Below are 13,955 nucleotides of genomic sequence, written 5' to 3'. Positions count from 1 at the left end.
AAGAAAAGGAAGAGCCCTGTCTGTTAATGTCTTAGAACATGGCACACACCAAATCCTCACAAGAGGACAATGCCAGCAAAGGGACAGAAAAAAATCTTAAAGGTTATTGGTTTTAAATGAATCCCAGACAATGGAGCTACACAAAGGCAAGGTCACCTGGAAAAGAAAGGTAATAGAGCCTGGTACCAACTAGAATGGGGGTAGGGAGAATGCACTCCACCAGACAAGGTAGTATCATGAAGTAAGTAAATCTCCCTGAGAAGGTGAGGTGGCCACAAGGGTGGAATATTCTTCTAGAAGTTTGTTCTAGACTGGAGCTGAATGGCTCAGAGGAAGGTTGGGACCAGCCTATTTCATTTCCCTAGAGTAAACAGCAGGATGTTATGTGAGACAAGACTGAGGACAGGAAATACCCAGCAAATGATCAGATCCCAAGAAGGAGCTCACTGGTAACGTCTCTGCAAAACCACACCCATTTCTTCCTTCACCCTTGAGCTCCCCAACTGTAAGATTTACTGAGAACATCGAGATATCTCAGACATCCAGCAAGATAAGGGGTAGAACTTCCTAAGGAGGGAAAATGGAGGTGTTGGAAGTCAGGAGCCCGGGGAGTTGCATATAGATGGTTAGGTTTAAAACTTCTTTTCTATGACTCAAACTGGAGAATTTTCCAGCATTGGAATAAGCTGTGCAGGAAACCTTCATGTTACCTGTTCCTTCTCTGGAGCCCTTTCAGTTCAGAGTCACATTTCTCATTTCTGAATCCTACAGTGAGCAGCCATTTCCCACTTAGTATAGAGAGAGAAGTTTCTGAAGGACAAGAAAACTACATCACGCACACTTGCACACATGGAAGAAGAGATAAGGGAGGGACGCTATCTGATTCAGTTGTAGCTAGATAGTTGGACAGCCTGTACTTTCCACATTATCATACATCTGGTTTCTTGAAAAAGAGAAGGGCACTTCCTCCTTGTGCCTATGTTGGAGATTCCTTCCCGTTCTCCAGCTTTAGAAAGGGAGGCAGTGGCTGTCCTTTACATCCCAAGACATCTTCTTTCATCCAACATGAATCCAATAATAACAATCAGCACACTCCTCATCATGACCTTTTCTCTGCTCTGCTTGGTGGAGGGTAAGTTTCCACAAAAGGGAGTGGAGGGAGGTCTTAGGGGTGCTATTCTTTAAAACACTGTCCTCCAGTCTTACCCAGGTATTGTAGCTTAAACCTGAAGACTGAGGTTCTGGGCATTACAGAGATCACATGTGATATACTAATCAAGAAGAAACAGTAATTGCAGAAAAACAGGACAACAGTTTTCAGACCTTCAGTTTTTTTTTTAGCTTTTAGTTATATGTTTCCATTTTATTTCCTCCTTTTCTTGAAACACTGTTATTCTGTATTCTCCACAATACTCTCCTTCCCTTCTTTTCTCTGGTCACTTCTTCATGTATTTTGCAGGGATCTTTATTTAGCTGATTATGCCCAGGCTCTTTAAAGCTTAATACTGCTCTCAGATCCCCTTCCACTTTCAAGACTCCAATTATAATTTGTAGCTAAAAATACCCAGCTTCACTCCCCAGGGAGATCGCTCCTCTGAGCTGCTGTCTTATTACCACTGGATGCACATCTCCCTTGAAAGTCAGCCTTGACACGTAACTTCTTCATACTAAATGAAAATCAATGGCTAATTTCAATTACTTGTATCTACTAAATGTATTCAAAGCACAATGGGCATTTGTCTTTTGTCCTCTTTTGATACTAAAAAATGTTAAAACAAAAATATTGTAAAAGATATGGAATAATTATTTTAGAAATTTGGAAAATATTATTATAAGTATTACTAAAAATCTAAAGTTTTTAAAATAAAGACCACATGAATTTAAAACAAAGCAAAGAGGGCCATATAGGACTCTTTTGGGGAGGGGAAAGGGCTATATGCTATAATTATATTATCATCTCAAATGATAATAATAATATTTAAAAAAACAGTCATTTTAGGGAAAAATGTTAACTCATATTCTGGACTAATTGCTAATGTCCTTAATGTACAATGAGTTTGTAAAAAAGTTGAAATAAAAAAAACCCACAAATAACCTAACAGAGAAATAACTTAAGGACATAAAATTCCACCATAAAGTAAAAATAAATGGCTATTAAATAAACAAAAATATGTTTAATCTTACTCCTTTTACAGTATGAGAAATGCAAATTAAAAGAACCTATCATATTGTTAACAACCAGAAACTTAGTAACATGATACTTTGTCCCAATTATAGTGAGGTAAAAATTGTCTAAGTAATGATAAGAAGACTATACATATTTTTTCTGTAGATTTTATTTTTATCAAATTGATTAAAATAGCAACCATACTTTTTAATCCAGCAATTCTTCTTATATGAAATGATCTTGCAGATATAGTCACAACTAAATGACATTATACTAACCCCATTATATTGCAATGAATAACGTTCAACATTATTTTTGCAAATGATAGTAGAAGTATAAGTAAATATAGGGACTTGATGAACTAAAGCACATTCTAAAATTACAGTGTAATATTTTGCTTATATCGTACATTGTTCAAAAGAAATCAAAGTGTAGTGTAGGTATAGTGATCTCACTGTATTATATCAGGAAACTCACTCCAGTGAACTTCTCGTGATACTAAAATCCATGAATGCTCAGTACCTGATATAAAATTTTGCACTATGTTTGTCTCTAACACATCTTTCTGTATGGTTCAAATTATCATTACTTAGAAGGGGACAAGCTCTCTGGTTATGCAAAGACAGATTCATCACTAGAGATTACTAGCAACAGTTGTAAGGGTAGTCTTAGTGAAACAAGGGAAATGGAAGTAGCTATAGCTGTTCATCTTGATACTCAGTTGAACTTCTTCACTAGAGAAGTCCTACCTTCTTAGCCTAATAGAATTTCATTGTACTGAAAGTTTGTTGAAAAATTTATCTTATTACATATATATTCATATATTCATTCTTTGTTTCTCTCTAGTTGTTTTGTCTTGTCTTCAAGTATAAGTACTACCCAGATAATAGAAGTAATCTCATCCTTATTTTGATTCACTCACTAAGCTAAGCTAAGCTAAGCAAGAATTCTACAAATACCAGCTGATAGAGTAAAATAAATAGTCTCTGTGTAATACTGATGCCTCTCCCTGTTCCCATAGCCTTATGGAAAAAGTGTTTCTTTATCAACACATTTCTTCTATTGGTGATAGGAATTAGATCCTCAGAAGATTTGTAACCTGAGACCTCCCAGGCTGTGGGTCTATCAGAAAAAGTCAGGCTCCTGATTTAACAAAACCCAAGTGTGGATATGGGTTTTTCAATGCAGAGTCTCAATAAATTGTCTTTAAGATGGTATACATAGAAATTAGCAGCTGTTGTATTATTCTCCAAAGGCTTCCCAAACTCCCTCTCTTTAACCATGGCTCAGAGAGTGTACTTTACAACAAGGTTAAAAGTGTAAAGAATTTTCTTTTATAAATAATGGTTTAGTCTGGATTAACCAGGGATATTGTTTCTACTTAAGCATAAGAGAAGAACATTGAACCCTCTAGGTTATATATATCATCTTGGCCCTAAGTAGGCACAGTTTATTTATTGTCTCTGACATCTATTTGAGGGGTCTTTAGGAACATATAGATAATCTCTAAGAAGTCTGGGGTTATATATAAAGTGGGTGTTGGTGAAGCTGGGCCCTGAGTGCTTTGTCCTCTCGGACTGTCTCTGGTCATAAGATGCCTCGACAATTGGATGGCAACTCATTTCTCAGCTCCTGCTGTCCCCTCCTTGCTGGCGGGCCTCTTGGAAAGTGAGAGACTCTGGCAATTAATGGAGCTGATGTTGGTGAACAGATGTTCTGTTTGCCACAGATTGCTGTGCTTAAGGCAGTGAAGAGTAATGATTAGGATCTTACTACACTGAGAGGTGATCCCTAAATCCCTCATCCTCATGTGCCTACATCTCCTTTCTTCCCTAAACTCTGCTGTGCCTATTACCACCTTCTTCCTTCCTTTCCACCTTCCTAAGCCTGATGCCCTTCCTCCAATTTTCTTTCTTCTTCCTCATCCTCTATTCTCCACTATACGCCTTTAACTTCTGTCTGAAGCCCAATTCCCAACATTCTCAGTAATTCCAGTTTACATGCGTATTTTATTTCACACAATATAATATGATCATCTTTGTTCCCTCTTACTCCCCCCCCCCAGCTCAGATCTTCCCTACCCACTTAACTTCATTCATATTCCCTCTTTCTCTATCTCTTTCTTCAGCTGATCATAGGGTTCCCAATGGAGGAGGGAGAGAGAAGACTGAAGGAGCTGAAAGGGTTTGCAGCCCCATGAGGAGAGCAACAATACCAACCAACCATAGTTCCCAGGGTCTAAACTACCAGCCTGGGAGCACATAGGGAGGGACCCATGGCTCCAGCTGTATATGTAGGGGAGGATGACAGTGTCAGGCATATGTGGGTGAGAAAGTCCTCAGTCCAGTGAGGGCTGGACACCCCAGTGTGGGGGAAATCATGGGTGGGGAGGTGGGAGTGGGAGGGTGGGTGAGGGCATATCTTCATAGAAGCAGGAGGAGAGGGGATGCAATAGGGGGTTCCTGGGTGGGGGGAAGGGGATTACATCTGAAATGTAAGTAGAATATCCAATAAAAAAACTTCACAAAACTAAAAAAACAAAAATTAGAAAAAAACAAACAATCAAACTCCAAGGAAAAGTGCCATAGTGTTAAAAAAAAAAATCAAACAAAAAGGAGTTTACTTTTTCTTGATCAAACTCCCCTGGACTTGGAGTTTGCCCTAGAATGTGGTAGATATACCCAGTCAGACTCCACTGAACAAAACTGATTTTTCATTTGACAGCAAGTATCAACAGGAAGTGGCTTTTTTAGTGGTTGGACCCAGTGTAGGCTTCCCTTGTCTTGTACTAGGATTCCAGTTGGCTTGTTCCAGTGAGGTTATAAACATGCTGCCCCAGTCTTTGTGAATTCATGAGTGCACCAGTTCTGTTGCATCTGGAAGACTGCTTCTTCTGAGTCACCCATCACCTCTGGATCTTATTTTTTTTTATTTATATCTTTTTATTTTTTTGTATTTTATATATTCTGTCTATTCTATAGATTTTATATCTTTATTTATATCTTTCTTAAAATTTATCATTTCATTTGTTTACATCTCAAATAATATCCGTCTTCCCAGTTACCCCTCTACAATGCCCCCATCCCACATCTGCCCTCTACCCCTCCCCTTTACCTCTATGAGGGTGCTCCCCCACCCACCTACCTACCCACTGCCGTCTCACCTCTCCAGTGTCCCCCTACCCTGGGGCACCAAACCTCCACAGAACCAAGGGCCTCCCCTTCCATTGATCTCAGACAAGGCCATCCTCTACTACATATGTATCTGGAGCCATGGATCCCTCTCTGTACACTCCTTGGTTGGTGTTCTAGTCCCTGGGAGCACTGGGTGGTCCAGCCAGCTGATTCTGTTCTTCCTATGGGGTCGCAATCCCTTTCTGCTCCTCCAGTTCTGCCAGTTCCCCCACCAGGGTCCCTGAGCTCAATCTGATGGTTGGCTCCAAACATCCTCATCTGCATTAGCCAGGTGCTGGCAGAGCTTCCCAGAGAACAGCCACACCAGGTTCTTCTTGGCAACACCAACAATGTTTGATGTCTGCAGACAGGATGGATCCCCAGGTGGGACGGTTCCCAGATGGCCCTTCCTTCAGTCTCTGTTTCATTTTTTGTCTCTGTCTTCCCTTTGGACAAGAACATTTCTGGGTTAAAAACTTTGAGGTGGGTAGGTGGCCCCATACCTCGACTGGGTGCCATGTCTTTTTATTGGAGATGGTCTCTACAGATTCTATCTCTCTTTCACTGCCTATTTTGGGGAATGTCATTTCCGTTGGGTCCTGGGACCCTCTTGCTTCCCTGGCGTCTAAGATCCTCAAATGGCCCCCAGTTCCTCATCCCTCACTGTTACATATTTTATTCGATTTCCTCACCCTCTGTACCTCTCTCCCATCCCTTCCAGTACCTGATCCTGTGTCGGGGTCCAGCCTCAACACAGGATTGGAGTTCTGAACTGGAAGCAGGGATATCTGGAAGGCACATAATAAATATACACAAACTACTTTTTTGGGTACAAGCTGACAGGCAAATTTTCAAAGCTTAAAGTTTCTCTCTCTCTTTACTCTCACTCCTTGCTTTCTCTCTCACTCATTCGTTCGCAGCTTGAGGCTGCACACACTGCATTCTCCTGCAGACTCTGCTTTTCTCCTGTGCATTTTTCTTTTCTTGAACTCCCATACTCCTACACAGCTCTGTGTATTCCCCTTTCTCTCTCTCTCTCTCTCTCTCTCTCTCTCTCTCTCTCTCACACACACACACACACACACACACATACACATCTCACACACATCTCACGCACGCTTCACACACACCACATGCACTCTCCTTTCACTCACACATACACTCTCCATTCACATCCCTCACATTCTCTCTTCACTCACTCTTCACCTGCTCTTCTCATACTCTCTCTACATGCTCTTTCATTTGCCCTCTCATTTGCTCTCTCACTCACTCTCTTTCTCACCACATTCACCTCACATACTTCTTTGCCTTTCTCTTGCCCCAGTCTTTTATTGATACTCCAAAATCAGGTAGAAAAAAAGACATTGTGTAATCATTGCCAAATCAAATTAAAAAAAAAAAACCACATCCCACAAAAAATTAAGAATTACAATTGTTCCCCAAAGTTTCAAGGTTCCCTATTCCTAAATAGCCAAAATAATAATTGCAAGCTTATCATTATTTAAACTTTAACTTTTAACTTACTATACTTCAGAGCTCAGAGCTCTGAGATCAGCTACTTGCATTTTCCTGTGAAGCTTTAATGATAAATGACAGGGGCAAAGCTGGTAGGCAGTGGCTAGAAAGAATCAAATTAACCCTTAACTCAATAGTTCCACTAACTTTCTACTTCTATGCATTGCACACAACGATTCTCCTAAGAGTCCCAGTGTTTTGACTTAGTTTTATTAGTATAAGATTTTATATATTCTATACTTCCTTATCTAGGAACCACTCTTAAATGTTTTGCAAAACTTATTTCATAACTTCATTAGATTTTTCCTTTCTTGGGGTCCCAGTGTTGGCTCTATTTCATTTTCTAATAATCTCTTCAAGCTTTCTTTGAAAGTCAAACATTAATCTGGAACTACCATTGTGCAGTTATTGCATTGCTTCCAAGATGAGAACACACAGCATGCACCAGGGCCATTAGGACTGTGCTGTGCTGTGCTGTGCTCCATGCCTCAGTTTTTAATTGTTTAAGAATCATTACATCAAGGAACATCTAGTTTCACAGAGTTCACCCGAGCAGAAGAAAGAAGTGAAAAAACCAGATGTAATAGAATAATTATGCACACCAAGGCCAACTGAAAAATAGTTACACACAAATGAAATCTATACAGCCGTTGTCCATGGCTAAGGTTAGGAGAAATGGGAACAACTGCTTTTTACAAAGAGTTACTGCAGGCTACTGAGATGTCTCCATCCTGGCCTACTACAACAGTCCTTGTCATTGGATGCTGTCCCCAGATATCCTGCTCCCCTTTTCCCTCCCTCTTCTCTGTCCCTCCCAAGTCCCCCCTCCACCTTCAGAGATCAACCTGCTCTCTCCTCTATGCTGGACTGAACCATCCATACCCTGGTCTTCTTTCCCCCTAAGCTCCATATAGTCTGTGGGTTGTATTGTGGACATTGTGAGCTTTGGGGCTAATATCTACTTATTAGTGAGTATATAGCATGTGTGTTCTTTTGTGTCTGAATTATCTCACTCAGAATGATATTTTCTAGTTCCTCCATTTGCCTGTGAATTTCATAGTCATTGTTTTTAATAGCTGAGTAGTACTCCGTTATGTAAATGTACCACATTTTCTGTATCCATTCTTCTGTTGAGGGACATCTTGGTTGTTTTCAGCTTCTGGCTATTATAAAGAAGTTAGACCCCAGAAAACCAAATAACCTATTTAAAAAATAGTGTACAGAACTAGACAGAGAATTCTCAACTGAGGAATCTTGAATGGCTGAGAAGCACTTAAAGAAATGTTCAACATTCTTAGTCATCAGGGAAAGGCAAATCAAAATGACCTCGAGATTCCACTTCACACCCATCAGAATGGCTAAGATCAAAAACACAGGTGAGAGCAGATGCTGGAGAGGATGTAGAAAAAGAGGAACATTCCTCCATTGATGGTGGGACTGGAAGCTGGTAAAACCACTTTGGAAATCAATCTGGCGGTTCCTGAAAAAAATTGGAAATAGTTCTACCTAAAGACCCAACTATACCACTATTGGACATATACCCAAAAGATGCTCCAACATATAACAAGGACACATGCTCGATTATGTTTATAGCAGCCTTATTTATAATAATATCTGGATCTTATAACCTCTCTCTATCTTCTTATAGTGATAGGCTGATAAGAACATGCCCAGTTGACATGGCCCCAAGTTTTAAATTTTACTGTCTTAGTTTATTTATGAACATTAAGCATTTATTTAGGTGATGATTAGATTACCAGGAGAAGAGCATGACATCCATATAATAAATGACCAGTACCTCAGAAATATTAATCAGCGTTGGCTTAAGTGATTTGTGTCTTAGTTGCAGTTGTTTTTCTAGTAGAAGTTGGGCTTGTTTTAAATTTTTGACCCCACAGAGCAACCATTGATCAATTGATGTTGACTTTTTCCTAATGCAAGGAAAAACAAAACAAAACAAAAAAACCACAAATCAAACAAGCAAACAAAAAAAACCCCAAAGCTTTGGGGCAGCTGAGACCTAACACATACAGCATCCTTCATGTCATTCCTTAGAACTTGGATTATATCAAATGCTGCTCTAAGCTCTGAGCTTGGCCAGACCTAAGCAGCTTTAAGGTCTGTGGTTCTGGAGGGCTTTGAGTTCCCTCAGATACAGTGAGAGGGTGAATTCTGTGTGTGGCTGGGTGGTCACCAGGAAGCTAAGTGGCTGTGGCTATGGGGTCTATTCAGCTGTGTTGCCAAGACATGCTAAGATATGTCCAGCTGCCAAGATGTATCCAACAGCAAATTCCCCCATCCCCTTTCTGCTCCTACTGAGAGGGTCCAGGCAATACAGTATTGTACTCCAATTTGCTAAATAACTGACAGGGATTTTATCTCCTTTCTCATGGACTCTATTTGTACTGGCTCCTGTGTGTATACAGTTGCACAGCTGTTGCTCTGAATATTGTTTCCTCTGGGTCTTATCAAACATCTTAATAATTATACAAAATGCCTTGTCTCAAAGGACTAAGGGACATTTGAAGGGTATTATGGGAACATAATACAGTAGAACCTTCCCAAAATATGTACATACTTGAAGGCAATCTAAATGAAATCTCCAAATAATGGAGGAGACAGAGCCCCAACTGGCCACCTCTTATCACCAAATAAAAATTCTAGAACTATGAATAGGTTACATATAATTGTCTTGTGGGTATCCACAAACCACCCATATTGTTTGCAGGTCTATAACTTGCTCTCCAAAAAAAAAAAAAAAAAAAAAAAAAAAAGACAGCAAAGCCCAATTGCTAAAAGCAACACCTACACAATTCACTGAACATGAAGAAGCCAAACTGGTGCCTACATTCTAGAGTCTTCAGTATAGGAACATACTTACATGCTGGCAAAAGAAAAATTGAAACATCACCTCACCCATAAACTCTTTGATATACACCGGTGTCTTGCTTGCAAGGTTTGCTAGGGCAATCGTGGCACAAAGCTTATGGGAGTAACCAACCACTATCTGATTTGATTTAAGGACCCACTTCAAGAGATGGAATTCATATGTGGCACTTCATGGATGACCAAGAACCTGAGGTTGTATAGTCTGGGTACCTAGAGCAAAACCAAACACAATGTTCTTAACTAAACAAACAAAAGTGTGTAGCAATAAAATTGCTCCTAATGACATTCTGCTATACTCATAGATGAGGGTCTCTTTCAGCCATCATCAAAGAAGCTTCCTCTTGCAGCAGATGAAAACAAATAGAGAACCATACAAAGCCAGAAATTAGGCAGAAAGCGAGAGACCTTGAACCCTCTGCCCTAAATGAGATATCTCCATCAAATCCACCCCACAGGGGTTCAGGAAACTCTGAGGAAGAAGAGGCAGAAAGTGTATAAAGCCAGAGGGAATGGAGGACACCAGGAAAACAAGGCCCTCTAGATTAACATGAGCAGAGCATGGATAGGGTTTGCACAAGTCTGTACCGGGTGTTTTGCATATATACTATGGCTTCCAGCTCAGTTTGTTTATTGGATTCTTGATTGTGCAATGAGTTGGCCTCTCAATTTATTTATTTATTTATTTATTTATTTATTTAATATCCTGATAGTGTTTTCCCCCCATCCCTTGTCTCCTCCCAGTCTCACCTTTAAAATTCCCTCTCCCAATTACTCCTCCCTTTCTTATCAGAGAATCGGAAGCCCCCTTGAGTACCACCCCACCATGGGACATCCATTGTCAGTAGACCTAAACACATTCTCTTCCACTGAGGCCCAACTAGGTAGTCCGGTTAGGGAAAGGTGACCCAATGTCAGGAAACCATAACAGAGACAGTCTCTGCTCTAATTGTTAGGGGATGAACATGAAGACCAAGCTCCATGTTTTGTCAAATTTTGATGCATTAGTGTTTGCTTTATCTTACGTTATTTTATTATTATCCCTTGGAAGCCTGCTTAGTGGGAGTGAATCTGGGTGGGAGAGGACTTAGGGAGGGACTGGGAGGTGTAGAAGGACAAGAAATCTTATCAAGATTATATGAAAAGACCATTTTCAATAAAAAGAAAAAAATGAAAATTCTGTTGCTTACTTTGTATAACTAAACAGGTCAAGATATTAAGAAAAAATGAAAATACTTTCTGTGCCTTTGCCCTGGGGTTTTCTCCTTCCTTTATTCCTATTATTGGCACATTGGTCAGTTCATGATATCGTGGACTTTCTGGAAGTGTTTTTTGGCCTTTACTATTTTTTCAGATTTAATGTTTTTCTTGGCGGATGTATCTATTTTCTCTATCTTGTCTTCAATGCCTGAGATTTTCTTTTCTATCTCTTTTATTCTGTTGGTGATGTTTTCCTCTGAGTTTCCTGTTTGTGCTTCTACATTTTTCTTTTCCGGTTTTCCCTCAGTTTGATTTTATTGATTCTATTTCCATTTTCATGTCTTGAACTGTTTCCTTCATTTTATTCCACTGTTTTTCTTTCATATACTTTAGTAAGTGATTTTTTCATATTCTCTCAGAGTTCTTTGAAGATATTCATAATGGCTATTTTGAATTCCGTTTCCTGTGCTTTAGGTATATTACATTTCTGAAAGACTACCATAGTAGGGTTGCCGGTCTCTAGTGGAGACATATTGTCCTGACTGTTATTGGTTATGCTTTTTTTTGGCAGTTATCTAGTCATCTCTCGTTGTGATGATTGTTTTTCTAGGTACTAAAATCTTGGCTTGTGTTTGTTGGATGGGTATTCCATTCTTTGAATTCTGTTACCCTTTCTAGTTCTTAGGAGGATGTGGTAGTTGTGTATTGACTGGCTAAAAAAAGTGTATGCAGCTTTCTGCTGCTCTCTGTTCCTAGGATCTCACCGCAATAGGAAAATACCTCTTGATGCTCCTGCTTGGCAATGCCTTGCTGGTGGGCTACTTGCAGGGAGAGATCCTGGCAGTTAAGGGCTGCTCCTGGTGGACAGACATCTCATTATCACAGTGTGTTGTACTTGGGGAAATGAGCAGCAGGAGATAGGACCTTACTGCATTTAGACGTAATGCTTGAATTCTTTATTTCCATACTGATACATTCTCCATTTCCACTTGCCTCTGATATGAACATTATAGTCCTCATTCTCCCTCCTATTTTTTTACTTTCCACATCCTTCCTCAAGTTACTTGCTTTTTACATCCTTCACCTCACTTCACACCATATCACTTCACCTTCTTAATGCTGTAAAAATTTCAGTTTCTTACCCTCAATTGTTCATAACCCTAAATGTAGATTGAAAGTTGGACAAGCAAAGTTCTCCATAGGATGATAACAATGAGAAAATGGGAGGACCTGCCCATCCATGTGTGGTCGGCTCAGGCAGCCTGCATTAGGTCTCTGATGTTTATCATTACGGTTTGTTTATTTCCAGGGTTTGGGGTGGAGAGTCCCCTAAAGTTTGCTGCCTTGAAGACATCTCTTTCCAGAGGCCTGCAGGGGCTAGCACAGCATACAACACAATCACCACTAGTGCTTATTTCTTCTTCAGACCCACAGGCACCATGCTTGAAGCTGACCTTGAGTATGCCTCTTACACTTTGTTTTGCCTTTCAGCTCTGGTATGTGTCAAGTGTAAATTTTTCAATTCTACCAAGAATTGTATAAACCAGCGAGGACACTGTGCAGCCAAAAAAGACCAGAAGTGTCTCTTATGGACAGTTACTTCAGGTATGTGCCGTCTTAGGAGTTTCAGAGTGATAATGCTTGTCCTTGTGGGATACAGCCTTCGTCAGATACATGGGCAAAGATGGAGAATGTAGGAGGCTATGTTTCTACATAAAAGTAGGAAAGGGATCTCTTCCTCTGGTGTTGGCTGGTTTGGTCGGTCAAACAAATAAATCAATGAAGATTAAAAAACACGTTTTTTGTAGGTTCTCTTGGTATTCCTCAAGGCTGTCTAAGTGGATACAATCAGGGATGAAAGGTTTTGTAACTAAAATTCCATTTAGTAGTTTTGTAAATAGGGTACTCTCCGTGTGTGTAAATTTACCAGATGAATGATTGACCTGGAATTCTGGATCTTCTCATTAAAAAGATCACTGATTCCTTCCAAAAATATTTATATTTTTCCTCTTTCCTTTCTTACTCTGCAGGTGGATTTCTCAGTTATGGGTCTCAGACATGCTGGACCCATTGTGTGAGCAGATTCATTATTAGAGGAAATTTGAAAGTGGAATTTAACTGTTGTAATTCCAGTTCTTCATGTAACGAACTTTAAAGGCTTGGTACTTGTTTGCCCTCTTCTACTTAGGTAAGCTCTTGTCCTTTCTTGTGCTTTTGTAGGCTCTCAACCCTAGGCCATTGATGTCCAGCACTGCCAAGACCCTGATGCATGTCTCTTGGCATCAGGTGTTTGTATTTTGACAGTTGAATTGCCACTCTTCATTTCTAGGATTCTGGTTTCCTGACTTTTATTCCTCCATCCTTTCAGCATTGACTGAAGCCCCCTCCTTCTCTTGATCATTGTTGAAATTATTTAATTGCAATCTAGGGTTTCTACCCCGGCTTTGATCACTTAGTTCCCCGATTAAAAAAAAAAACCCACACAATTTATATTTACAATAAGTCTTAATTAGCACAGATCTGGACAGATACCTCTCTCTGTGCTCTTCGAATCTACTTGGCTTTTGATACCCCTGAGTTATCACTTACTATGTTTCATCTGGGCTGCTCTTAACTCCTATTGGCCAGCCTTCAGGGCTATGTTTTTGTGGCTTACCTAGCCTAAGATGCTTCTCCTGTTCCTTTTCCATCTTCTTTTTTCTCTTTTTGGCTCTCCTCCAACCCCAAGCTCAGGAGATGTAAACCCCATCTGTCTTTTCTGCCCATGTATTGGCTGTTGGGATCTTTATTAACCAATCAAATAATTTAGGGGCAGGGTCAAGGGTCTACCTACAGATTCTAGGTCTTGGGGGCTTGCACTTAGCATTACAATAGCAGTGAGACTGGATTGTTACCCCTTTTTACAGTAAATTGTATTGACTGACAAATGCTGCAATAAGGGGTAGTTTCCCTGTGAATATGATAGACCTGATGCCTATCTTTAATAATGCTTTTTTTTTTTTTGCTAGACTGGC

At 40.0% G+C, this 13,955-nt stretch overlaps 1 protein-coding gene across 1 annotated transcript; it reads left to right on the top strand.

Annotated features, from left to right (window-relative positions):
- Positions 1 to 1,065: 1,065 nt before the first annotated feature.
- LOC143438730 (prostate and testis expressed protein 14-like) lies at positions 1,066 to 13,119 on the top strand. Its single transcript, XM_076924454.1, has 4 exons — positions 1,066 to 1,132; positions 11,665 to 11,754; positions 12,433 to 12,546; positions 12,972 to 13,119. The coding sequence occupies exons 1-4, from the start codon at positions 1,066 to 1,068 to the stop codon at positions 13,094 to 13,096; spliced, it is 396 nt and encodes a 131-aa protein (XP_076780569.1). The 3' UTR covers positions 13,097 to 13,119.
- The last annotated feature ends 836 nt before the right edge of the window (positions 13,120 to 13,955 follow it).

Source organism: Arvicanthis niloticus, chromosome 26 (genome assembly GCF_011762505.2).
Source record: "Arvicanthis niloticus isolate mArvNil1 chromosome 26, mArvNil1.pat.X, whole genome shotgun sequence".
In the NCBI taxonomy this organism is placed as follows: domain Eukaryota; kingdom Metazoa; phylum Chordata; class Mammalia; order Rodentia; family Muridae; genus Arvicanthis; species Arvicanthis niloticus.
The sequence above is the reverse complement of the archived record's forward strand: the minus strand, read 5'-3'. Positions and strand labels throughout refer to the sequence as shown.